General features: G+C 38.5%; 1 protein-coding gene across 4 annotated transcripts; it reads right to left on the bottom strand.

Annotated features, from left to right (window-relative positions):
- Positions 1-61: 61 nt before the first annotated feature.
- CTCFL (CCCTC-binding factor like) lies at positions 62-26,143 on the bottom strand. 4 transcript variants are annotated; one of them, XR_008452601.1, is made up of 8 exons: positions 25,976-26,143; positions 24,968-25,073; positions 23,977-24,085; positions 17,085-17,284; positions 14,644-14,777; positions 12,546-12,626; positions 2,272-2,302; positions 62-996 (listed from the first exon to the last, which is right to left on the bottom strand). XR_008452601.1 is itself a non-coding variant. In XM_054081555.1 (7 exons), the coding sequence occupies exons 3-7, from the start codon at positions 24,072-24,074 to the stop codon at positions 914-916; spliced, it is 546 nt and encodes a 181-aa protein (XP_053937530.1). In that variant the 5' UTR covers positions 24,075-24,085; positions 24,968-25,073; positions 25,976-26,143; the 3' UTR covers positions 62-913. The 4 variants fall into 4 exon arrangements, 1 of the variants encoding a protein (XP_053937530.1); XR_008452603.1 differs by lacking the exon at positions 17,085-17,284; XR_008452602.1 differs by lacking the exon at positions 24,968-25,073.
- Positions 26,144-27,982: the final 1,839 nt, after the last annotated feature.

Here is a 27,982-nt window from a genome sequence, read left to right as displayed (position 1 = left end):
GTCTTCATCATCAAATGCGGAAAGCAATGTATTGTTTATATTCAATCATCTGCTTCTGAGAAAGAGAAAACCCCACTATTAGGACAGCCTGGCTGCCCATACATATGACCTCCTGTAGCTAGCCTGCATCTGCCAGACGGAGCGACAAGCCCCAGCGTGAACAGCAGTTCACTCCTACACTGTTCTTCTGTCAAGATGAAGCCAGCAGGCACCTTTGCACACTTCTGCATTTCTCTGAGGAATTTCAAGAGAAGCAGAAAAAAATAAATCTTTCTGTGTGTGAATTATAGATGCACTGCAAAGGTGCCAAAGACCTCCGTCTTCAATGAGATTTGTTGGTTATGCACCGATTTTTGGAAATTAGCCCCAAACTGAAGAGACTACTGTCTCAGGTCCCACTTAACGAGAACAAATTCACTGCACTAAAGGGATTTACTACACACTTACACAAAGATGGAGCACAGTCTTACATTAACACTATTATGACATTTATTAACACGCAATTGTTATTGAAGTAAATCTTCTGCAAAAGTTTTGTTGGAAGGCATGGCCTGGAGAATACAGCCCATTTAAAATAAAGTGATATCAATTCATAGTCAGTAATGCTAAATGATGAAGGGATAAATAACTTGGATCAAAGAGCAGAACATTTAAAACAGTATAGGAAAAGAACTACTATGAACAGTTTTATAACTTTAACTTCACAGTGAAGCAGCTGATGCGTTACTATAACTGAACAATGAAAAATAACTTTTGCCTTACAGGGAGGATGGGCTTAGTTCTCAGCATACAGTTTCCAGGAAAAGGATGGCAGTTCTAAAGCTGAATTATAATCACCACAAGCTGCTACCTGTCATTTGATTGGCTGGGAATAAAAAGCAAAGCTCTTTTCTTATCAAGGCAAACAGCAATGTCACTCCTCCGCTGCATTCCTCCCATTAGCTGGAAATGTTGTTATGTGGATGGGGCAGGGATAAAACCAGTAACAAACTGAATCTGGAAAAAAAAAACCAAAGCTAAAAATAAACAAAATCGTTTACAGAGGTAACTCAAACAGTGAGCTAGGAAAGAAGAAAGAAATGAATTTCTTCATTGTAAAGTGCCAATTCAAAGTGAAAACAGATAGAAGCAAAACTGTCAGAAAATTCTTTACTGTTTTGTAAAGATCACACACCCATAACGCCAGACTGAGCCCAACTGTTTCAGTGACTAACTTCAAACAATAGCTGGGCTGTTTAAAAGCACAACAACAGGGAATGATGTTTGCCTGAAGCCATGCTGTATATTAATGCAAATGGCTCTCAAACGCACATTCATCTTTTTAAACACAACAAAAAATAGATATTAAACTATGTGAGTTGAGGTTACTGTCAGAGCCATATACAATATCGGCAGCCATAATTCAGTCATCCATTAGCGACTGCACGGAGTTAGCTTACATTCAGTGGGAAGAAGAGCTAAAAGGGCCTCTACCTGTATTGAAGGAAAGTCTTACACATATTACTCTTTCTACTTCAGGGAGATCTGAAGACTACCGAGTCTGCACCTCCTTTATGAAGTTTCACAATTATCACCGGAGGAAACTCTCTCAATATTTCCTCCTTGTGAGATGCCATACCACCCCTCACGCCTATGGCTGTAAGTCATGCTGCCATAACATCTTTATATCATCTTAAGCGCTGACCTTTAACACAGTCTAAATGTTATTTCAGCTTCTGCATTCTGAGTTTAGTGTCTTTGGAAGTGATTAAGAGCACTGGCTTAATGTCATTGGTCCTTGCCCATTTGGTCACCACTGTCTGCTAATGTAACTTAATCATAACATGCTGCAACACCCTGAGTTTCTATTTCTAGTTCACTGAGATTAAACTAGTAACAAGCAGCAGCACACTTTATCATCAGTGGGCTTCATTGCTCCTGAAGGCAAAAGGATTAAATCAGAGATTAATCTTGAGCTGCAAATCATCTTCCTCATCTTCCATTCTTTCTCGATTGCCGCAAGGACATGTTTCTACTTCTATCTACTTGAATAATCATTTAGCAAGTTCAGAGATAACAAATGGAGACAACATAGCTATCATTGAGAGAGAGACAGCTTAAGCCTTCTCAAAACAACAACAAAAATTAAATTCCCATCTGTTAAATTTTTGTCAGTTATATTTGAAGTATAGTTGTGAGATTGTTGAATAACCAAATTAATTTTAACCAGGGAAAAAGTAATCACGGCATAGTTCTTCAGCAGATATACCGACAGGCAGCAGACATGCTTACCTAATCCAGACTCAGTAATTAGCAAGAAGATCTGAAAGACAGTAAAAAGATTAGTTTGGATATGAAGAAGAGGATGGCAGGAATTTAAGTTTTGACAGTTTAAGAACATTTCTTGGACTATTCACAAAAACGCAAATCAGCTGGAAATCCACTATTTTCCTCATCAGGGTAAAATCTTGCATCACAGCATGTATGGAAGGACCAAGTCTTTGTGGTGACATTGGCTGTGCACCATTTCCATGCTGTTGTGTCAAAGCTTAACTTGGAGAAAAAAGAAAAAAGCCTATAGGAGCTGAGCACCTTATCGTGAAGGGTCTTATCACCTCTCACTGTCTGTGTGCATGCTTCTCAGCTGAAAGGACTATATAAATTAGCCCAACTAATCTGTTGCTTTTAAAAAGCCTTAAAATCTCTTTAACTAAAGATTTCTTAGATAAACAGCTTAAGTTATCATTAAACAATGATTTTACATGATGTGCTAAAATGATTCATTAGCAACAGAAAATACATAACCATGCTTGTTCGGCCCACAGAGAAGAAGGCTCAGAGGTCTTATAGCGACCTTCCAGTACCTGAAGGGGCTACAAGAAAGCTGGAGAGGGGCTGTTCATAAAGGCTGGTGGTGATAGGACAAGGGGGAATGGCTATAAACTGGAGAGGGGCAGATTTGGACTGGACGTTAGGAAGAATTTCTTCACCATGAGAGTGGTGAGACACTGGCACAGGTTGCCCAGAGAAGCTGTGGCTGCCCCATCCATAGAGGGGTTCCAGGCCAGGTTGGATGGGCCTCGGGCAGCCTGATCCAGTGGGATGTCCCTGCCCATGGCAGAGGGTGAAACTGGATGATCTTTAGGGTCCCTTCCAACCCAAACTATTCTATGATTCCATGCTCCTGGAGTCCCTACCTCCTTTCCACTGGAGGCACTTGCCCCACCTCTCACTGAACCAACTAAGCCAGGACGGAGGACAAATGCAGCAAAGGCTTGTGCTGAGTGGAAGAGGCACCGCAATCGATGAACATGGAGAGACCGGCCATGCAGCTGCGGCTGTACCAGCTACACCGAGTACAACAGCCCTTTTCGGCAGCAAGAAGGCAGCCCCACCAGCTCAGCTGTGCCTCAGCAGGTGGGCACACCTTGTCCTCTCTCCTGGCAGCGGTGACTACCCTTTGGCTACAAGGGTTTATCAGCCTACTAAGGAAAAAAAAGTCCAAAGAACTCTTTATATAGCCTTGACGTGCATAAAATCATCATCAAGATACATAAAATCATCATCAAGATACATAAAATCATCAGCAAATCAAAAGTAAGACACAAACCCTGAGCAGGTGTCCGTCACCCTCTGCAATCCGCCGGCCCTGAGCGCACAGCGCCACCTGCAGGGCGCCGCGCCAATTACCGCCACGGTCACCACCTCCCAGCACAACGCTTCATTAAACGCTACGGCACAAGCGCGCGGCCCAACTCACAGCCTCGCTCTGGCTGAGGAAACTCCTTCTCTTCACCTGCTCTGGGCTGTGGGATTTTCTGGGCAACAACCACCCAAAGTTTCAGAAGACAATTCGTTCCGGTCCATCCATGGGGACGCGTTTGCTTTTGCAGCGCCACAGGCCGCGCGCTGGCATCGATGAAGCCACTGTGCTTCAAGGTCTCAGTTATATTACAGAGCCTAATTAGTAAAAATGTATTCAAAATACTGTTTTCACTCTTTGCTTTTGTCCGTTGGGAGTGACACTTTTTAACTGATCAAGCAGAGGTGTCCCTGCCCGCTGCAGGGAGGTCAGAAGTGGATGAGCTTTAAGGTCCCTTCCAACCCCAACTATTCGATGATTCTATGACCTGTGCCATGCGGAAACTGTACTTTTCCTCACACATGAGCTGTTGAACGCATAGACAATTTCTGCTTGCAGGGGAAGCACTGAATGTGTGCTTCCTCTTATGCAGAAATCTTTTCCAACCAACTGAATTATCTGAGAACAGTTAGAGACTACTTCAGTATTATTTATTTCATGACATGACTCATTCCTGTATATTTAAAACCTCCTCCCTCATTAGTAAATAAAAATATTTTTGATTTGGCATCTGTTCAGCATACATACTGTTCTACAAGATATTAATACTTGTGTACTGGTAGAAAAATATATGACTTAAACTCTATTAATAAAACAAACATTTGAAAGGCATAGTGATGCAAATTCTTAATCGTAAAGAACAATCACTGTTTGTGCTTAAAAAGCACAAGACCACTAGGAATAAATCCTGAAGAGGCAAAACCATTCTTTCTCGATTGCTGCAAGGACACTTTTCTAGCTTCTAACTACTTGGATAATCATTTATCAGGTTCAGAGATAACAAAATCTTTTATTACATTCATACTCCACTTTCTGTACTCTCATTTTTAGATGTCCTCACAAAATGAGTAATTTTTGTTATTAACAATACAAATAAAACAATATATATTTGGAAAATTTATCAAGCAATTTATACAATTTCTAAAATTAATTTTAACAAAGAAATCTGCTGCTTAGGATTTGCGACACAAATGGAAACAACACAACAAGAATGAAGTCAACAGTACTATTTAAGAAATTATCATGGACAAATGTATTCTTAAGTAAGTCCTGTGATGGATAAACGCAGCCAGAACAAATTATTAACCTGCTAAAACCGTATATATATTACCATTAAGAAAATAGACACAAAACAATAATTATGAACCTTCATTAAACACTGACATAGCACCATTATAATAGAAGGAGGACAAAACCAATGAGTCATTTTGATAAATTCAAATACACTGACTTCCCAGTCACTGCAAAAGCAAATGTTACTAAACTGAATGAGGTTTCTATTATCAAAGTGGTGATTCCTGTTCACATATTTATTTGAGCTGACTGTTTAAGGTCTTGATGAGGCCTTTTAGTGTAGTGTGATTTATATCTTCTAAAATTACAGCAAGAATCTCTTGCTGATACTGACTTCCTTACCTTCTCACAGTGTGCATGGAGATACTTAAGACATTATGTAGAGGTTAAAACTTCTAAGCACACTATTGGGTTGGGTCATATTAACAGCAGAACAGCTGCTGAATTCAAAATGTTATCCTCATAGAACAGGGATGTAGACATGTTATCAAATACAGAATAAAGCTGTTAACTGAATACACTAACTGGCATAAATGAAGCTTCCGTTTTTCATAGACTTCTCAAAGCAACAAAGGTTAAGAGTTCCAATATTTGGATCTCAAACTGCAGTTCATCTGGAATGCAGAGTGCACAGCAGAATTTACTGCACCTCACTGCATCAGCACAACAGGGAAAAATAGCTTGCTCAACACACAGAGCCAAACAAATTTATACCGGTTGAATGCTGTATCATATTTATAATTAAGTTAAACACAAATTTTAATCTTGAAATTAGGACAAAGTTTGGCATTTTAGTCAAAATTATTTACTTGTTACATGACATGACGTTATTAAAATTGGTTAGTAATGCTAGCGCTTATTTATAATGAAACGTGACATAAGAATAGAGGCATAAAAGATGAATATTTTAGAAGTATTTAAGATTTTATGAACAGACTTCCAATATTAATTATAAATGACAAAAAAATGAGCAAAGAGTGCATAAATGGCAATTGTGATCATTGTAACTAATCATAAAACCCAATAGCACTGTAATTACTCTAACTATAGTAATAATTAATTAAGCAGTAAAACCAGTAGATCTTATAACTTAAAAAAGTTAGAGAATTGTATTTGATGGTTAAAATTTCTCTTATTCTTGAACATACGTGAGATTTCCTAAATAATAGAAGTGTGCTCTATTGAAGAAATAATTAAAATCAAAGTCATGGGTGTGTTTTGGATCCAGTGCCTAATGTATGATCACAATCTTACATGGGAACACTGGCAAGGCGGTTATTTACAGGGGAAAAAGGGGGGAAGAAAACAGCTACCACCTGCGCTTGGAAAACAGTCAGTGTGGGTTGACAGAAAGTTTGACACCAGCATACACTGTTGCTGCTTCATTTTTGTCATGCAGCTCTATGTCTGCCCAGCTAAACGATCGAACCAAAACTCAGACAAGAAAAAAGATTGGTTTCTCATGAGACCTCCATGATGATCCAACTGGTCCTACAGCCATATGGTTACGAGAGCTGAAATAAGAGAGAAAATTATGCCCAGGACATAGGGAAAAAGACAGGACAGGCAGCGTGATCCAGCTGTAAAACTATACCCCAAAGCTTGCAGGAACTTTATATTCCAGTCAATCAAGCTCAAAAGTAAGGAATCTGTTCCTTCCACTGTTTTCCGTGCTCATCTAAAAATACAGGAACTCTTCTGAAAAGAATTACACTGAAAACTACTGGGAAAGAATAGATCTATTAATGTTTAACAGTTACTAGAAGTTTGGGGCATAAAACCCCACATTTTTTTAGCAAAATCACCATTCGAGAATAATGAATTCCATTAGAAGCAAAAGTGTTTGCAGAAAGGAGATTTAGTAAATGTTCCTTGCATTAAAAAATCATTGCCTTTCATGTGCTCATCTCATGAAAGTATAAATAGACTGAAGTTCATGCAGCTCTCAATTCTATAGAGCTGCTGAAGAATAAATTTGCTTCAGATCAGTATGCGATGCTGCGAGTAAATCTAGAAGAAAACTGAAATGCAAGGCGAAATAAATCTATCTACCTTTTCATAAATTACTCTGAAATTAGCTATTTTCCCATCCTGTAATTAGGTTTATGTAATAAAATATGTGAAGCTTCCCTATAACATTGCCAAAATGTGAAAGTTATTTAGGTTATGGAGTAGAAATTGAAACAAAAAGAGAAACAAGCATGAAGGGGTTCAGCAGCTTTCAACTAGCATCTTTTCTAGCATTCTAGCTGGACCTATCTATGGACTTGGAACTGGTCAGAAGAAGGAAGATCAAAGCCTGTTTGTGTGTTATTTGCCTATCATGTTGAGAATCTTTTCATAAGTAATTTCTTTTTTTCTGTTCAGTCAGAGTTTCTGTTTCTAGTCCATCTGTAACAGGAACAATCTCACTGGCATAGCGTTCATTTTTAACAGTGCAGACACCTTGGAATGATTCCAGGTCAACTTTAAAAAAAAAAATTAAATATTGTAGTGATTAACTAGAAAGACAAGAAAATATTTCAATAAATTTAACAAATTGGCAATTTAATTTAGTGGAGAAAATACTGCCAATATATAAGAACAGCATTATCTTTCATTTTATGTTTTATTTAGAGAATTAATATATTTTATGTTGAATATTACATTACAAGCCATGTCAGTGAGTAGTACCCACGCTATTCTTATCAGTGGAAACTAATCATTATTTAAATGGAAATTTAATTCTCATATACAAGCATTTTCTTTTTTAATTGTTAGTGACAGTGAATCATTGAGAGCACCAGTCACACAAGAAATCCTTTGTAAAGCCACATACAGGATCCCAGGGGCCACTGCAAGCTGTGCAAAAAGTGGACAGTGATACATAATTGCAAATGTCAATTTTGGGAAAAAGCCTGCTGGAACCAGCACAGAAATTTCTAATATTTGTGTGAGCCAATTAATGCACTGAGTATTTGCATGAAAAATTTCTAAAGACATGCTGTCTTAGCTCTAGAAAATCAAGTTTCCAGATGAAGGGATCTGCAAGTTATCAAAAAGAAATTGTTCGCATGTAGCAAAACATTAATAAACAGCAAAATCTAATTATTGCAAAAACATAAACACTGCAGCTGTAACGTTTCTCTCTAACCATAGCATTACAGCCTTAGCAGTGAAAACAGAAGTGTCAATGCTAGTGTAAACTCAGCTGCTGATATATATTCATTAGATTCAGAACAGCTCCAACATTTCTTCTTCTCACTGTGTCAAATTTTATCTCCGTGTCGTTTCTACACTGATTTGTGGCCAATCTGATAGAATAAATGTAAGGTTTTAGGACACTTAGGCCTTAGATATATCTCCATTCTTGTATCTCACTCCATAAAAATCCCATGAAGACTCCTATCAAAGAGACTGCTCTGGCTTTCAAACAGCACCTGCGAAGTACTGGTGCAAAAAATGGCAAGATATTTTGGTCAGGCAAAGCTATTTTTTTGGCCCTGAAAGTGACCTCCGAAGCACATGGCCAGCTCTTGCCCCACAGCGGTGCGGAGATTCAGCGCGAGATCGAACAGACAAGAGGAAGGCAGGATGTGTGAGGATACAGGGTTCCTGCCCGTGGTCCGCCCAAGCTGAATATTGTACATTGTGCTTTTCAACGGAAATGCACACAAGTAAAATCATGACCTTTACATAAATTTAGTTAAATTTAGATGGTAAGGTGAAATTGCTGGAATACTACTACATCTGTAGGGAGAGGCTAAGATTTACTTGAGAGAATAAAAAAGATACTTTGTATATTTCTAGAGCTGCAAATAAGATAAAACATAAATGATTTTAACAGGAATGTACTGGGATAACCCAGGCAGAAAAGGTACTGGGAGTCCTTACTGACATCAGCTGGCCTAGTAGTCTATCATTTTGGTCTGCCAAAACCTGAACTTGGTTCCTTTCTGGGAGTCTCAACCTAATGAGAAAAGGCGAGGAAGCAGAAGAAAGAGAAGGAAAGTAATTAATTATGGACCATCGTTTGATTTATATTGAACTTTACAGACCAAACGTTCAGTGCTCAAGAGCTATCCACAATGAGAAACACTAAGGAATTACAAGTGAGCTTCAAGTTGCACAGAGACGCTGAACCAAGAGCTCTACAAACTGGCCCGATCACCTCTGCAGTACGACACAAGAACGACTCTGCCTATTTGAATCAGCAGCGTTTTCATTACTATTTGATCGATATCTGTTCTAACTATGAGAGGAAGAAAATGAACAATTTCTTTATTAGAAAGTATTAGAACTTCTGTAATTAACATGCAATCTGAGTTATGGAATTGTTGGAAAAGTTTCCAATCTGGGGTGTATTAAAGCAGTATATTATATGAGCTTTTAAGAAAACTCAGTAGGGGTCAACTCAGTAATGATGTATTTCATCCTCATTTATAAAGGCAAAGGGAATGTGTAAAAGGGAAAAGCAAAACACATTTGTAAGCATTGCTAAGCAGAGAATTTAGGAAGATGTTTGCAGAAGCAGGAGAACAGAATTCCCAGAATGGGTACCTGAGCAATGACCCAACTGAGATGACAAGAATTTCTGACACACAACAAAGACTATTTTGAAGTATTCTTCCATTATTAGCACTTAAATTAGCTTCATTGTGAAACGATAATTAAACAGCAGGAGACACTCACTGCCTTAGCCTTTTATTCTTGATTCTAATTTACATGATTAAATCCTAACTTATTCGCTGATTACCTTCTCGGTTAACATGCTTTGGGTTCTCATGGGTTTTATGTTTGCCCTTGCTTCTTTTCCTGGGTGTAGCAGTTTTTGCCCTCACCAATCCACAATTTTCAGCATGCTTATGCATATTATTCTGTTAGCATAATGAAGCATAAAATATATGAATCAAATATTAATGTACGTAAGCACTTTAACACACACACAAAAAACAAATATGGTTCCGACAGACAAATTTTGGAACACTAAGTGAGAAGCTGACTTAGTTAACAACCTCCATAAAACTCTTGAAGATTTTCCAGGACACATTAAAATAATGCTTTAAAGGAACATTGCCATTTAGTGGGTATAAAATTAAGTTTATAATTCTCTAGTTCCTGGATAACCAATATTTTTTTATATATAAAATCTGCACATGGAAAGAAGGTTACATTTCCTTTAGAAACGTGCAACTGAGACATGTTCTCACTGCATATGGTTTTGAAGATATGAATAATAATTTCTTACTTGCCTTGCTGAACTGGTCCTAGCACTCTTTCAGTTCAATTATCTTTCTAAGTGCTTTGATTTTCCTTAAAATTCATACCTCCACACTACCTTTTTATTTAATTTAAGATGATGACTGTATTAGACGTTAGTAACGTCAATATTGAACTGTACAAACCACTCCCAATCCTGAAAATACCATGCGTCAGTTATTTTCTATCTAAAGGGGAACTCTGTAAAGTTCTTTATTAATTTCCCAGTGTAAAGTTTGGGAAAGAAAACAAACAAGTTGTGCTGGCTTACCATTGAGGAGTTGGGCATTCCAGCACTACGCTGCTTTTTACTCTCAGTGCTTTGTGGCAATATGATCTGCAATACTAAGCTAAAGATAACGCCACTGGGATTCCTTAACAGGCAGTATCTTACCCGGAGCAAATAGCCCTTACCACAACTGTAGGCTTAATAATAGAATCATGGTGCTTCCTGATGTGAAGAGTGAGAAACTGCTCTTTTGCTGCAGCACAACCAAGTGAAGGGCTCCTCACCAATGTGGGTTTGTTTATGTACAATTAAGTCTGTTACTGAAACAGATGATACCTGTAATGTAACTATCCGGCTCTCTGGCACCTTCAAAACAACACACAGGCACAGAGAAAAGTGCAAGGATGTTACACAGACTCCTTAATTACCCTACAGTGTAAGCAGATGCTGAAGAACACAGTAGGATCCCGCTCACTGACTTGGACAAGGTCAGAGTTTTTCCTTCTAACCTTATTAAGATCAGCAGACAAAATAATGAGAATGAGGCACTGTTACGTCCCATCACTACCAGGTCCAAAGCAGTTCTATCCTAAATGTATTCTTTAAACTAAAATTTTCAGTTCAGACTGAATTTATTCTATGGCACTTCTGAAAGTCACATTTAAGGCACACAATATTATGTTCTCATCACAATGTCACTGAGAGTGATTGTTCTCACTTTATACCTCCAAGCAGTTCATGTACAAAAGATTTATCAAAAAGATATCCTCACACTTTCTACCATTTTGATTTTACTGTTTATTTCTGAACTATTTATCTCACAAATAAATATAACCACACTGTTTTAGTTAGATTTTTTAGTTAGTTTTTATCTTCTTATATATAGTTTTTATCTTCTTCTTATAACCCCAATCCCAACCCAACCTTGCCAAACCATCACTTGAATAAACAGTAATTCTTCATTTAATTTAAATACCTGCTTTACATGTGTAGCTGCACTGATCACACTTGAATCTTTTTTGATTTCTATGAGTGTTCTTGTGCTGAGTAAGAACATAACGGTCATGAAAAATGGCTTCACAGTAAGTGCATTTAATTGCCACCGCCACGTGGGAACGCAGATTTTGCAAGTGGACATCTGAACAGTTATTAAAAGCAGTTAACTTTAATAGTAAATTTTTGGTTTCCACAGTTTCGAAGAAGAGTTGGACTGTGCATAACCCTGAATAATGTACACACTGTAGAGTAAAACACAAAAGGAAGCTTCTGCGCTGTCTACTGTAGCGGTGAAATTGCCAAATGGGCACGTCTTCAAATTAGTTTAAGATGTTTAAAGTTGCAGCAAGGTATTGTAACTTGCCAGAGAAATTAAGCAATTATAAGCCTAAATGTTACTGATTTCAATGGAAATAATTTAACAAAACCAGTCCTCAAAAAGATTCCAGTAACCACCTGCTTTTGTCTGAAAACAAAAATTAATTTGAAAATGCTACCCAAAGTAGCTTATTAAAATGAGAAGTACAAAAACAAGTCAACAAGGAAATTGTAGATATAAAAATAATAATTCCACTTTTACCTTCAAATACTTAATAAATTTCAATGTTTGTTACTTAGTATTTTAAACAAATTAAAACATCCACCACAAGATGTCACCACAACTCCTTGCAGGAGGAACTTAGCGGGTCTGTCTTGAATATTTAATGTACAAAAATGCAGAATTATCCTCAAATGCACAAGGAAAGAAAGTTAACAGTTGCAACAACATGATGATAAAAGTGATTCGACACCAGCCATTGACAATGGTGGAAGAAAAAGCAAGTAAATCCTTTGCATGCCTTTCTTCCTCCGACGGGTGCACCTTTAAAAGTTACAGCAAGAGCCAAATCCAGAAAATTTAAGAAGAACATATTTTTCAGGCAGTTTTTACTCAAGGCCAGGTTGGATGGGCATTGGGCAGCCTGGTCTAGAGGGATGTCCCTGCCCATGGCAGGGAGGTTGGAACTGGATGATATTTAAGGTCCCTTCCAGCCCAAACTATTCTATGATTCTATAATATCACAAATGAAAAAGAAGTGCTAATTTAGCATCTGAAATTATATCGCTTTAATCATATGGATGTAAAGGCCTAGGGACATAGACTTGATCCTTACATCAGAGTCCTACCTGTATGAGTTATCATGTGCCTTTTCAGTTTACATGGACCTTCGCCAGCATAGCTGCAAAGGTCAGAATAAGGGCACTCTCCTGTATGTGAGCGAACATGTCGTTTCATTTTACTCGCCTAGTAAAACTAAGACATTTTCTGCAGTAACACGTACATTAGAGATGTAATTAAAATATAAGAAATTTTACAAAACACGTCTACTGCAATTTAAGAACGGCATCAATCCCAGAATTAGTGATCTCCTGCCCCTCCCTTTTTTCTGTACAACCAGCCTGTTGTGATATTAGGTAAAATTTCTGTACCCTTTCTCCAGATCATCATCATCAAGGAGAAATTTTAAAATCAGAACATAAAAGCTAGAATTTTTAAATCAGCTGAAGGGGTACTACTACCTTCAGGTACTACTACCTTTGCATATGCAAAACAATTTTTTTTAAATATTCAGGAAGATAAACAAAAAACCAAACTCATCAAACAAAGTCTTTATCCACCTTCAAGTCACAATGAAGCACTTTCACTGCAAAAATGTAATTAATTCTACTTTTTTATATTGTTCTTGTGGTACATTCTGCATAAATATTGTAGGTGTATGCAAGCTAAAATTAGGAGTTACCTGATGTTCAGTTCCTCCATTTATAAACACACTTAATGAATTCTCTGCTAGACCCATTCAAATCTACACTATTCACTTAAATAAAATTAAACATGATTGCCAATCTTTGCTACACAAAAGACAGATCACGTGCAAGGTATTAGTAGAGGGCTCCTCCAGCTCTATTCATTCAGGTTAAGCTTGCAGCAACATTAGAGATTTCTGCAACAGCAATGAGTACTGAATCCTTCCTTAGTGAAACAAGGCAAAGAATAGGATACTTTAATTGAAACTGCCAAGGTTTTGAAGATGCAAGCTATCCAAAAATCTAATTAATAAGATAATGTGCATGGAATAAATTTCAGGCTTGCTTGAGCTTTACATTTGGACAGAGCACCTACAAAATGTAGATACTGAATATCCAATAAACTGCGACAGTGATTCGATCATAGGTGACTGTGACTGTGATTCAATCATAGGTGCATGATTGAAAGTCTATTTTTCCCAAGTGAACCCTTAGGTGGTCTCTTTTTTGTTTCTAGATTAAGAAAATTTAAATCTTGTAAAAAATCCTAAACATCACCGAGCTTATAAACAGAAGACTTGAGTTTCATTTTAGACATTAGCCAGCCTTGTCTTACAGCATAAGGAATGAAGTATAAAGGAGAATCAAGTATGGTTTTTGTTGTGGTTTGGGCAGCTAAACTGTGACACATTTGTAGGATCAAATTCACACAAACACATATTCTAGCAGTAATTTTAGTACAGTAAAAACCAAATGCCTTTAAAATGTAATTAGCTTTAAAAAGCTGAGTAATTGCACAAATACTAATTTGAAGCAACTGATTTATAAATATTACTACATGCATAAGTAAGTGTTTGAGGAATTCAGATTACTTCTTACTTTTTTGAGGGGCAATGGCAATGAAAAAGTGTGCATACAAATGAAATGCATGTCACCACAAAGTTTTAGTAATCAGCTATCTTGCAATAATACTGCAGTAACATAGAAGACAAATTCAACCCATCTGTGTGGTCCAAGGCCTGGTAGGGGAGATCCAAGGTCAAACCAGAGCCTGGTGGTCTTTGCTTCAAAGCTATTATACACACAGGCCACTGATTGCTAGGATCCAGCAGATCTCCCTGCCTTTACGGTCTCTACAGTCCTCTTTCACAGCATAGAAGTAGTACATCAACCGCAAGTTTGGCCATTCCTCCCAATTCAAAACACATATATATAAAATACATTTGCATTACAAGCCAAGTATCAGTACCGTAGCTCAACATCTGGAGCTACATTGAGTTGATCCCATACAGAAATCTGACAATAACCAAGGGTGATACAGACAGCACGATAAATGCACTGATAAGTCTCAATTTAGCAAAAACTTCTCAAGGTTAAAGATTTGTGCAAAAAAAAAAAATTATAATTCGACAGGACATTAAAATCTTAGTATGGAAAAGCTGTCAAACTCTCCCAAAGGGTTCAGTAAAGTTACACTTACCTCTACACTAGAACATCCACACGCTAAACACTTGGAAGGTTTTTCTAAAACATGCTTGTAAGGCTTGTGTTGCGAAAGCTCACCACTGGACACAAATGCCATTTCACAGTCGCTGCATTTATAGGGTCTGGTGCCTGTAAGAATACACTGTTTCTTAGAATTTTGTTTAATAACTCAATGGTACGATTGCTGTGCCCTAAATCAACATGCACAGTTTTTTAATAGGCCTGTTCTGAGATTCTGTATTTTTATATACAATAAATGTAGATTGTAAGTTTACTACAAACACCATTTTTCAATTTGCTTCATATGGTTATACAGCAAAATGAAAACATCACGAAACATTCTATTATACACATAGGAATCAGGAACAACTGACATCAATATTCCATTGACAAAAATTTTTAGAATGGTATTTAACAAAATAAATGAATACACGAGAGTTACAAACTGCAGACGATGTCTTTTCAGTGTGGAACTCCAAACGAAATCAGAGAAACTTCAGAGCACAAAGCGATCACATAATACAGCTCTAAGACAGACATTTCCCTGTGAATTAAATTTCGCAGGCAATATGTAAAATGAAGTATTTTCACATCTTCAATACCTGTATGTACATTCACATGGTTGCACAGGTATGTAGCTGTATGAAAAGTCTTAAAGCAGAGGTAACACACGATGTTTCTCATCAGAATGGGGTCTCACATGATGGTTAAGGCTTGATATTCTGAGTGAAGTGAACGTGCATAAATTATTTTTTCTGTTGTTGGAACAAAGACATATTTAGATCATATAAGCCACAAAATAATGACTTTATTTAATCAAAAAATAGTACCAATTTCTGTGTAATTCCTGTACTTTGGGAAAATTACTTCATAATTCTACAAAAAGGACTTCAAAATATGTTAAAAAAAAATCAAGCTGTCAGAAATTATTGTATCTATTTAAGATTTGTCTGATGTGCCCCCCAAAAATGGTGCCATTCGCTAGTGATACAATTTAGAACCCCAGGAAACCTAGCTCCTAGCCTAGCTCACACCTCCAAGACAAGATGAAACTTCCTCTCTTGGTAGCATCATTAGGACATGGTTCATCAAGGCACTTATAACCCATACAACACACTTGTTGATGACAACTGTGTAATCAGTACTAAGCTTGTTCAAAGATTTGGAAATCACAGGTTAAGCTATGCTCAGTTTTCTGGTGGTCCCGAATCCATAAAACATATGTGAAAAACACCATGATGTTGAAGCATCATTAAAATTATTATTTTAATTTAAGGGGAAAAAGATCAATTCCTTGAAGAAGTCCTAGAATAAAGTTATACTTTCTGCATTAGGTAACATTTCCAAGTCCATGGCACAGCAGTAGCAAATTTCTTTTAAGCTTAAGAAGTTCAGAGTAAATGTGCAACACTTTCACTTTTGAAGATTTGAAACTGCAAAATGGCAAATACGTCATATTTGAAGAGCCTTTCCAGAACAGTTGTCTCAGCTCCCAAGTGCACTCTCTGTAATGATTTTCATGCTGAGACCAAAATGTATTTTATACAATGCTTTATACCACACAGAGATGTGCAGCTAACACTTCACTTCAATAACAGCAAACAAAACCACTTTATTTTCACTTATTCACTGTTGATTCATGCCCACACAAAAGAACATTGTTAGCTTTGTTAAAGCTGCTCAAATGTGCTTCCTATAAATGCAGTAACTAAAACAAGGGACATTAATAATTTGTACACCTCAGCCAAGACACCTTAATATCCAGATACTGTGACCCACACATCCATAGATTCTCAACTTTACTGATGTCACCCAACTTTTACAGTACACACATACAGTTTCTAGGGAAACAGTTGCTTAGCCATTTCCTTCCAAGTCAGTCCTTAACTTCTGTAACATACTTTTAAATTCCTAAAATCTTAAATTGGCCATTTTCTGTCACTTTTACCCAGGTTTTGGCAGATATCTTGCTGACAGTCATTGATTCTTGCCCATCACCCTCAGCCAGTAACTTGGTGCCACTCTAAGTTCATCCATGAACCCTCAAACAAGCACATTTTGAAGCTAAGGGAACTAAGAAAGACTCAGTAAATCACTACGTTTATTCAGAGGCTTTTATACAATATTAACTTTGAAATCTCCCTGGAGGTTTCAAATACCACATACCGTTCAGAAGACCATTAATTTCTAAATGCCATCCAGAATGTCTCTCTTGAACACAATACAGATGACACCAGCCAGAACAAGTATCTTTTATCACTAAAGGCTGAAGGGTATTATTACTTCTTCCAAATTTCCACAGAATGTTAGATTTAACCTAATCCAAACTGAACAATTAACACTGTGAATATTTAATATAAAATTTCAACCTCACTTCAAAATCTAACATAACAACGTTATCTAAAAAGGAACTACAAAGATTATTAACTTTTTTACCTTTTATGTGATGCAGAGCACAAATCTGGAGTTTTAGATTCTTGGGATTTCTTACAACTGTTTGTTCTGATGGAGCTGCATATCCCTGTTCGTTACTTTCATCCTGCGAGTCTGACAAATCATCACTGGCTTTCCAGCTCCGGCTCTTTGTTCCCCTGAGTGAAAAAAAGTTCCTTTCCTCCCCCTCTTCAGCTGCGGACCTTATTTTCAAACACAATGACATCATTATCTGTCAATCTATTTAAAAGATAAAACCTTCAACAACTTCACTAATCAAAGGTAGTTGCTAATGGCAAACCAACAGAGCTATCAACAAAATGCAAGCTACTAATTCATTTTGATTTTCAGCCTTAAATGTGCTGGACAAACTGCAACAAAAATTTGCATGTAATATTCAGGAGCCTAAGTGGGAAGCAAACAATTAATACATTTGAGCCCTAGCTCTTCAAATTTTTATACAAAATCTCAGAATATCATTTTAAGATTGCAGCACTGAGAACACAGAAACTCATATCCTTGTATTTTAAAAATAAATTTAATTTTAGTATATCTCCCTTTTTTTAAAAAAGACAAGAAAAATACGCTCTCAATTTTTTTACCAGAGTAATATAGGCCTTTGCAGCCTAATTGTAATGCTTCCTTTGTCACACAGCACTTAACAAGGTTGTGATACTTTTTGCAGTAGATAAACTTAAATATAACCACACCTAGAGTGGCACTTGAGTTTAAGAAGAAAAAAGGCATTTCATAATAAAACCAACAGCTACCACAAGATAAATACCAATGTTTGTACGTCCTTATAATAAAATGCATTTCAAATAAGACCACATTACACAGCTTTAACAATGACTGCAGTGTTTTACGAATGCAGGAGAAGAAGGGAAATTGTCTAATGCTGTTTAAGGGCTCTAGGCTGTCAAACCAAATAGCACCAAATTGGTGAACTCAATTAAAAACCTGACTGAATTTCAACAGATTAGTCATTTAGAAAGGCTAAATTTTCACTTTGCCTTTTTAAACATGAGATGATATTAAAAAAAACCACACAAAGGATGAGATAAGTCCAACATATCTGAACACTTATTGAAAATAATCTTGAAGTCAGACGGGAATCGGTGTGGTAGCACAAGCTGACAGCTAATGTGATGCCATCTTCACCACACCCAGAACTTGTACCTCCATCAGTAGCACGTTGGGGGGTTTCTCTGTTAGCTTGCTTTCTGAACTCTTCGCTTGCTCTTTTTCTTGCAAAACGTTAATCTGCGTCAGCCCTAAGTCATAAAAACCACAGATACCTTCCTGCACGCTTCTGGCCATGCCTGCCAGCACGTCGTGCAGCACACCCTGCTCCGGCCGGCGCTGCCATCACCACCCCCTTTGGCAGGTGGGCAGTTATGGGGCAGAATCTCTCTTCCACCTTGGGACATGCTGTCTGTAGTGTCAGCGAGCGTTTTCCATCCTCTCCAGGGGACAGGGACTACTCTAGGAGGACACCTATGGCTGTCTACACGTTGAGTCCTGCACTGTGGTGATGGCATCTGCAAACTTGATGAGAGTGCACTCAATCTCATCATCCACGTCATTGATGAAGATGTTAAACAAGACTGGTCCAAGAACAGACCCCTGAGGGACACCACTTGTTGCTGGTCTCCATCTGGCCCTCGGTCGAGACATTAACAACTACCCTCTGGGCAAAACCATCCAACCAATCTCTTTTCCATTTAAGATCTCCCACTCTTAACTGTAGGCCCTTAACCTTCTGCTCTGGCTTGGCTGGAGACCAAGAGGCTGAGCTCAATCAGTTTCCCCACTTGCAGAATATATGAAGGGCTTCCTGTGTTTCTCCGATGGAAGCCTTTGAGCCTGGGGGCCGTGTTGCTGGTGTGCAGCTGAAGAGACGGCTGACTGCTTACGCCACAGCATCTCTCACCCTGGGAGCTGGAGGATTTTTCAAAACAGGCTGAAGTACATTGGCAGAGGCAGCAGAGTGATACACAAGCATCATTACACTATGCTTTAAGCCAGGACTGGTTATTCAGCGAGAACAAAAAGTTTTACAGTGAAGAGTTCTCCAAAGGCATTGTAAAAATGTCTTTGAGGTAAACTTGGGCGATTTGAGAGACTTAACATTTAATCTTGTGTACCCTTCTAGACTAGCAATTTCCAACAGTCAAACATGTTATAAGGCCTGATTACTATTAATACTCTATAATACACTAGTGCAAAGGACAGATTTAGAGCTTTATCTCTAAATATTAGGTCAATGCGTCGCAAAGTACAATACACTGCAAAGTGACTGTAGCCCAGCGTGGTCCGGATCCTGCTAAAACCGCATACTGAACTTTAAACAAAACAACCCTCCCTAGCCAATTCACGGCTTTCCTTGCCTAAGCAACCCATTAAAACTGGCATTTGTGTAATAACTTAAGCACAAAACAGCAGCAAGTGTCTCTCGCCTGTTTAGCTCTACTATGCCGTCAGACATGGTGGTGTTTTGCACAAAGCCAATATTACATGGTGTGTTTCTTAGTGCACATAACGCTGTTGGGTACCCAGGAACCACGCAGCCCCTTTTCTGCCAAATTTGGCAGAGACTTTATTACCATTTCTGTATCGTGGGTGCCTGAGATAGCAGGGCTATATAGCACGGCTGGAAGAGCCAGAGATTCTGATTACTGCAAAGGATGTAGCTGTGAAAAGCACATTGGTGGGACCACTGTAACAAGTTATAAGAATGAAAAATTAAAACCTTCACATCTTGGAAAACGAATCTTGTGACAAGCCTGATCGTAGGTCATTGACCTTACTGGGTCTTATCCTCAGAGATAGCAAGTTCTTGTAACTCCCATAAATACCCTTGAAAACAGCTACTCCTATCCGCAAATCTGTGGAATACTAAATGTAAAATGAATATAATTTCTTCACATTTAATGCTGCAGTTCAGTCATAACTTATATTAGTTGGAATCAACACAAATCCAAAGCAATTGTTTGAAGTTGAATATATATTCCACTAATTTAGGGTTGATATCACGTTATTCATCATCTACGGAATCTGTGGACTCCTAAAACTAACGAACAAGATGCAGAATACAAAATATATTCATATAATTGCGCTGTTGGTGACTGCAGTCAGAGATCAGACTCGCACATTTCTGAATCTTTTCAAGTTGCTACATATACTGTGCAATTATGATAGTTGAAGGGCACTGAGGAAAAAAGTTGTTATATTAATACACCCTCCTTTAGGTCATTTTAAATGAGTTTTTCTGCACTTGAACAGTCATCAGCATCCAAGAGCAGTCCTGCCTTGTACTCCTGCATTATTAATACCAGCACCATCCACACAGCTACATTTAAAGGTCTGTCATTATTTCCATTATAAACCCATATTTTCAAGGATAACTCAAATGCAGAATAGCCCTTCAGTTCATTTTTGTTGAATTTAAAGGAACCACTTGGATCAGCAATCTACAAATTCAACCACTTTCTAATTACATTTTGACACAATAGAGGTTAACAGCTCCATAATGGCCATTATGGTCTATTGTGTATACAATCTCCCGTCACCACCACTGCCTACTGCATCATCTGTCACTAACTGCAATCAAGCTTCTACCCACTCCTCTAAAAGGTTTATATCTTTCTAACAGATCAACAGTCTGCATGGAAAATCTATCATGAAAAGAATAGAGGACCTTTTATTTTCTAAGTCATAATTATATTTTGGGAGTAAACACACTCAATATGAATTACTGTTTGTTAGGAGCATTTTAAGGAATATAAGGAATTTAACAGAGGCACGTTCTCTTGCACTAAAGTAACATTACATAAAGAAACAAAATTCAGCCACAAAATTGGAGATAAATTGCTCATAAGAATCTGTCAGTGCATGGAAGTGAATACACGGACAACTAAAATCCTAAATCAGCAGAGTAAATTCTCCCCTTGACTGCACTAAGGAAACACAGCAAATTTTGTTCTGTGTTTTTCCACCCAAGTATAAACAGCAGAGCTGATTTTTTTTTGGATGAGAAAATACTGAATTATCTGTTTGTATTATCAGTCTTTGTTCTGAATAATGTCTTTTATAATGTTTAAGATGCTTAGTGCTTGTTAGATGGAGCTGACACTTTTAAAGCTCCACTACGGTGTACATAAAGTGTATTTGACCTTGAAGGCAGTTCAAACTCTTCGGTTTCATTGCCTTCCTGTTCTTTAGAAAATACTTTTGGATGACTGCAGAGGCTGTATGACCAACCTCTACTGTGTATGCTTTGCACCTCCATCTTCTTGTCATAGGTCCTAAACTACAATATAGTGATGCCAACAGAAGGATTGCCATCAATTTGAATGAGTTTGGAATTAGGCCCAGGACTGATAACTATGTGAAGCAATAGCAGTGGGATTTATTTACACATTGTTGACCTGTCCACAAAACTCAGAGTCAATCAGGACGTGTCGCAGTATACTTTAAAGTGGGGGGAGGGGAGAAGAGGTGGGAAAATGATAAAAATAAAAAAAAAAAAGAGAGAGAGCAAAGAAGAGAAGACAAACAAATAAGCCCCAATTTAACCTCCAAAGCTCATAATTGTTTCATTTATGATAAGGCACCTTGTAGCTGAAAACTCCATTCTTCTCCAGAACATGACTCCTGTTAGTCTATGAGAAAACCCAGTCTTTGTTGTGACTTATTTTGACAGCTTTAATATCATTTTCCACCTGGCATCTGGAAAGTTTTCTATTTTCACTTTCCTCCAATGTCTCACTTTTGTTTCCAAGTATATGTCACATTCACACTGCACCTGTCATAGCGGTATCTATGCCTTAATACCGGGCTGAAAACATACATGCCTTTACTTTTGCTCTTACACCATGGACAGTTTCTACCTTCATCACCTATTTTGCAGTGAGATATTGCCCCTCTTAATAATGACAGCAGTAGGTAACCTCCGTCACACCATCACCTGTTTCAGAGAAAGTGAGTATATTTGTGTAATGTTCTAATTCATGCAGCTCCTTTAAATACTAAGTTTATGAAGTTGTAGTGACTAAATGGTTGAAATTTTTGTTGTACTTTCTGACGCTATAGTCACCTTGATTTTAGTGTCCCACTTCCTTCAGAGACCAACAAAGACCTTCATTAAAAAAAAATTACACCTAATGAGATTAAAAAAAAAAAGGATCATATTTAGATACTGTTCTAAGAAACCGAAAGTTTCAGATTCAGAATTAACTTAGTGTATCTGTGTTGGCCTGGAACATTCTCAGGAGAAACTATACATTCTGAATTTTAGAGAAGATACTAATCACTTGGAGAGAAGAATATTATTAAAACATTTTATCTTTGTTTTTTTTTCCTTTTTTTGTTGTCCGTTCCGCCTTCCCTCCCCCTCCCCAACACCTCTGATTCTGAGATGGGAGCTGCAGTTTACTCTAGCAGACATCATTTGGGATTCAGATGTGACTTGGATTTCTTGTCTACATAACCCCCCTCTATTCTCTGGTTCTGATCTCTACAGCCATGTAAAACCCAGTCAGACCTCAGACCCAGGAGCTTCAGAATATGCTGTCCTACTTGTTTCCTTACTTATTGCCCAAAGCAAAGGGAAGAGAGGAGCGCAGCAAAGTAAAGACAGATGGAAGTCATCCTTCTATGAAGTTAAAATACTCAATGATTTTAAGTATTGCTTATGTTTTTAAAATCCTGCTCCGTACTGTTAATTATTATAATTGTATAGCATGACAAAAATACAGGTCATAATACCGTACACATGTGGAATATTATATAAAAGGGGAAGTATTTAACATAAACTATTGGAGCTGAAAGTACCAAGGGTGGTTGATTGCTCAGACACAAGTCAGGGAGGTGGTTTAAAAAATATTAACCATAATTGCAATTTATCTATTAACTGTTTCATCTAACATCATGATATATTTAGAAACAATTCTGCCACCCAGTAATGCACTGTTCGCTGCTTGTGGCAAACAGCAGTTCTGCGTGCCTGAGTCTGTTTGGAAGGATATTTACTTGAGAAGCATATTACTTCTTCCATTTCAAAAGACATTAGCATGGTTATGGAGTTAACTACACCTCAGTGACTTCCACTGTTTTTACAGAATACTCTTTAATCCAAGAGATAACAAAGAAAGTTTTAAAGACAACTGCCCTTAGTTAGTTAGTAAAGGTTTCTGCTGCAGTTTGTGCAAGGGTCCAAGAGTTAAAAATTTAAAAGGCAGAAAGTTTTCCTCTTGTTATGACTAAACTGGAGGAAATGTGCTAGAGCTGTGCAGAATTTCATTGCCAAACACAATGTGAAGATACACAGTAAGAAAAGGTAGTAAAGGTTTAACCCAACTGAGGTAAGAAACAAACTCCAAGGATGCCCGTGTTTCCTTGCTTTTATCGCACTGTTAATCTTTAATCAGGAAAACAGTTCTAAGAACAGCTCTTTGTGCACAGCTAAACAGGCACCATTGCTTTGCAGTTAATAGGATCACCAGAGAGCGAGACTATTAAATCATTGTCCTAATAAATCAATGAGTGAGATGTACAACCCAAAGGAGTTCAAATTCTGCTTCCACGTGGATATGCAACAAGTGCACATTAAACCTTGCAAAATCAGCAGTAAGGAGTTGGTTGGTGGGTTCAGAAGAGCAGTAGCTTCCCATGCAATGTTTTTCCAGCCCAGATCATAAATTGGCATGGACACTAAAGTCTCTGAAGAGCCCGAATCAGGCTTCTCAATTCCAAAATCCAAAGAAATAAAGAATGGGCTACAAAATTTAGGGGCATATTTAAAGACATATACATTAGTGCAGCTTCACTGACAGCAGCTGATTTAGTCCTTGATGGTTTTCAGCACAGATACCTGAAATCTCAGTCTTCTTACCTGCTACAGCGATGAATCATGACCAAAACCAGATAGCACCGTGCCTTTCCATCAGGAACTGGTAACAGATATACAATATAGCAGGAGTAGTTGTACATCTTCTGTGCTCCTGTAGGAATAAACAAAGTCAGCCTTATGGTCCTCATAATCTTTTTAAACAGCAAGATGAGGAATTGCCTAGAAAGCAAATAAGAATGGTTAAGTGACATGTTTTGTGTATAACGGTTATTACTCTCTTCTGAGATGCCTCTACATACTTACAGTTTCTTGACCTGTTATTCATCCCCTTCTTTTGTTCTGTCTTAAAACAATTAGGATCTCCTGGACAGAGCACATTTATGCTTCACATAAAATAACAAGGGTCTGCCTTGGTGCTATTGCAATATAAATACCCAAACTGTACAAGGTTAACAAGTGGGTTACTTGTTTCAATTTACTTGCAGAATGGAAGTTGGTTGCTATTCATTTGTACATAGTAGTTTAAATTCATGTATGAGAGGTCCCTCTTTAAATAAACAGTATTCATATGCATATGTGTCATTCTAAATCAGTAAATTCGGAGACAGGTATAGGTGGTCAAGTACAGAATAATTCTGTTGCCCCAAAAAGCATAGGAAGAGAGTATGACCTCCAGGGTGCAGTTGAACCCTTGACCTCTTTACTGAGTGTTGTTTATAGCAATAGTCATACTTGTGGCACTCGTCTGTTAAGAAGCATTTACACTGGGAAAACAAAAATGCTTTTATAATGAAAAAAATCCCATTGCCGGTCCACCCACGTTACCTTCTTCCTAATAGAAATGTGCTAGGCATAAGTGTACCATATGTAGGATTTCACCTGACCCATTAACACTTACATCAGAGTTTTCCAGTAAACACAGGATCTGTTACAAAGGTAATTTGGTTTTTTGTAATGTTGATTTTTCTACAGTGATCAGGTTCAAGAACCTATAGGTATATAGTGGTTGACATAGATATATTTGCCTTCTGACCTTCAGAGGTAGCCTGGCTTTTATTTCTGCACAATCAGCTTCTCTATCCTGTTTTTGTTCCTTCCAGTGTTACAAAGTGCTTGAAGTATTCATCAAAGCTATTTTCCTGGGAAAAAAACCATAGTACAAATTTCACTTGAAAGAGAAAACACAGTTCAGCCCAAGTTAGTGCTTTTGTGTTCTATCAAAGGAGAAAACAGGTTATAGTAAATGTTTTTCATTTCAAATAAGATACTATTTGTACTACAGTTACCTAGAGAGGATCCAGCAGGGACTATCTGTAGCACAGATATAAAGATGAGAAGAATTAATGATCTTGTCTAATTAGGTTTTAAACTCCTCCAGCCAGGAAATTTCAACCAAACTAGGAAGAATGGAGATCAACAGAGAGAAACTGGCCTTGTCATCTCCCAGCCCCGCTTCCCATGGAGACCATAAGGGCTTAGGGCTGTAAAGTCCTGTCCAGTGTGAAATGGGAAATCCATAACAGAGGAAGAACAGAACCTAAACCTTCTATAGCTGCACTCACGCTCACTGCTTAGAGCCATTCTTCTTTAAAGAAGTCAGTTCATGAAGGACATAGAACTGTGTCCAGTGGGTCAGTCTGCATGTAATGAGGGAATGAAAATGATAAGAGAGAGAAGTTATATGGAAGTGAGAAAAAAGCACATTGCAAATCAGGTGGACAGAGCTGTGCAGCCCTAAAATGACAACTGACAAGAGAGAGCTACTAGCAAGCAAAGAAACACAGAGAAACAATGGATGGCATGCAAAAGGAAAAAGCAAGGGGAGACAGGGTTTTCTCATCTTTTTAAAATTTAAACTTGTTTGTTTTTTTTCTAGGTGGTACCATGCCATTTCCTAAAGCCTGAGGAGGTCAGTCTCTGTAAAAGGGCACAGTTAGCAGGACTCGGGTATTAGCAGGACACCAGAAGACTGCTCTTGAACAGGAGTTTGAAACACCTCCTGCTGCTTGAATCCATGTTCAAGGATTTATCATTTACTCACCTCCAAAGGTAGGAAGCAGGGAGCCCTTGACAGCTGTAAACAGATTTCGCTCCAGCAAGGGTTACCAGTTTTATTTGCAGAGTTGAATCTCAGTGCCATCTGGGCTTTGTATGACTGAGCAGAGCAGATGCTGCATAGGTGAAGGGAAACACACAACCTTATGCTGACTGTTTTCCACTGTTTTGTACAGCTTGTTCCCTTCTCTCCTGGCTGTGGCTCTGCTGTGCATCCAGCCAAAAAAATGCAGTAACAACACAGAAATCATAGTCATGTTCTTCTCAGCCTTGTGTTGGCTAAGATACAGTCAAAGTCTTGGTGGGCACAAACTCTACATGTGCCTATTAAATGTCACTGCAGTAGATGAAAAGAGGTCACTTGACAGGGCTCCTCATACCTGACCACTGGTCGGATACCAGTGGCTACAGAGACTGTTACTCACATTCACACTGATCCCCGACAGAGGTTTTATGAAAGAGAGGACAGTTTTCCTATTGGTAAGAGTCCCCAGATTAGAACACAGCTCAAGAAATGGCTCTGAGAGAGCCACTGCGTGTCAAGGTTAAGATTACATGAATCGATCACATCTCCAGAACTAATGAGCTGCTGAGAGAGAAGGGTGAAGAGTGAACAACATGATGCTCAGAACCACTAAGCGAGCACACTCTGTTAATGGGAGCCACTTGTTGCTCTGCATCTGGGGTGCTGTCTCCCACCTGAGATTCAGGCGTGAAATCCGAGCCCAGATTAAGCGTCTTGTGTTGCTGAGAAGGGTCAGCAGTGCGACAGGAGGGAATTAAAGCCTCAGCACCCTACTCAGGCACTGTGCGGATGTGCCACAGTACCACAGTACCACTACCTAGACAAGATTTTATTCCTTACAAGAGAAAACAGAAGGGAGACTCTCACCTCCCCAGAGCCTGTAAAAGCAAGCTTATGAAAATAAAAGAAAAAGGCAGCAAATAGTTTCTGTGCCAAAGCAGAAGAATAACAAGCAAGAAACCAGTCTGCCGGTGGTATAATGTCAGCCTTGGCGTGGGCTCTGGCACAGCCAGGACTTTCCTTAAAATACAGCCTAGGATTCATCACTCGAGCTGATTCTGAACTAAGCACGAAGGTTGGTGACTTTCATCAGGGACCATAAACACGCACTAGCGTCTGTTCCTGACCGCTAAGGTTTACTTCCATTTCTTTTAAGAAATTTTAGCATGTCTGTTGCCAAGATGAACATGCTGGACCGTCTAATGAAAGTGCAGCCTAATTATGATAAGTATTTCCCCCCTTTCTCACTCCTTTGCCATTAGAACAAGCCACTTAACTTTGCAGACAGGCAAAAAAGTCACACCACCCTGGCTGATCCACAGATGTTCTACCTTACACTCCGCCCAAGACAAACACTGCATCATTTAGGGTTGGAGAGAGGGAGGTAAGAAGGGAAGAACTGTGCTCCCAGTTTGCTGCTACCTGCTCTGCCTGGCCCCAGAGCCTCAGTCTCATGGTTGGTGTGGCGCACGAGGAGAGGAGTGTGCAGCACGTGCAGTCAGAGCCCCCAGACCTCCTGCAGCTGGGTCAGTGCCAAAGAACTGCCTGTAAGAAAAAGGGCTCTGAGGCGGAAATATCCCACAGGGCTGTGCAGGGTTTGGAATAAACACTTGGCTCAGTCACAGACTCTTTTGCAACTGCGGGCAATTTGCACGGTTCACATTTTCTTCTAGAAACTGAAGGAGCAGCCCCTGCCCTGGTGTCTGTGAGCTTTACGCTTGCAAGGGCTGCATTGGGTCTGGGCTTGTGCAGCATCCAGACCAGCAGCAACTACAGGACGTTCCATAGCAGCTGAGCAGAATCTCGCAGCAAAAATAACAATCAAGAAGCAATCTTCTTCTGTTACTAGAATAGATCAGAGAATCTTTAAAAAAAGAGCTACAATTTTGTAACAAAAACCCCTAAGTGACAAATGCTTCGGAGATGACAATATGTAGGATAATTAGGAATGGGAGGGGAGTAGAATTT

Source organism: Cuculus canorus, chromosome 16 (genome assembly GCF_017976375.1).
Source record: "Cuculus canorus isolate bCucCan1 chromosome 16, bCucCan1.pri, whole genome shotgun sequence".
Lineage (NCBI taxonomy): Eukaryota > Metazoa > Chordata > Aves > Cuculiformes > Cuculidae > Cuculus > Cuculus canorus.
This window is presented reverse-complemented; position numbering and strand designations above follow the sequence as displayed.

Excerpts from the sequence above, each read along its gene's own strand:
- CTCFL (XM_054081555.1), bottom strand. The coding sequence starts at position 24,074 with ATGTACAACTACTCCTGCTATATTGTATATCTGTTACCAGTTCCTGAT. Across the intron at positions 2,303-14,643 it reads GTGGATGTTCTAGTGTAGAG|ATCTTCTTGCTAATTACTGA; the intron begins GTAAGTGTAACT and ends ACTGTCTTTCAG. Across the intron at positions 997-2,271 it reads AATTACTGAGTCTGGATTAG|ATTCAGTTTGTTACTGGTTT; the intron begins GTAAGCATGTCT and ends TTTTTTTTCCAG.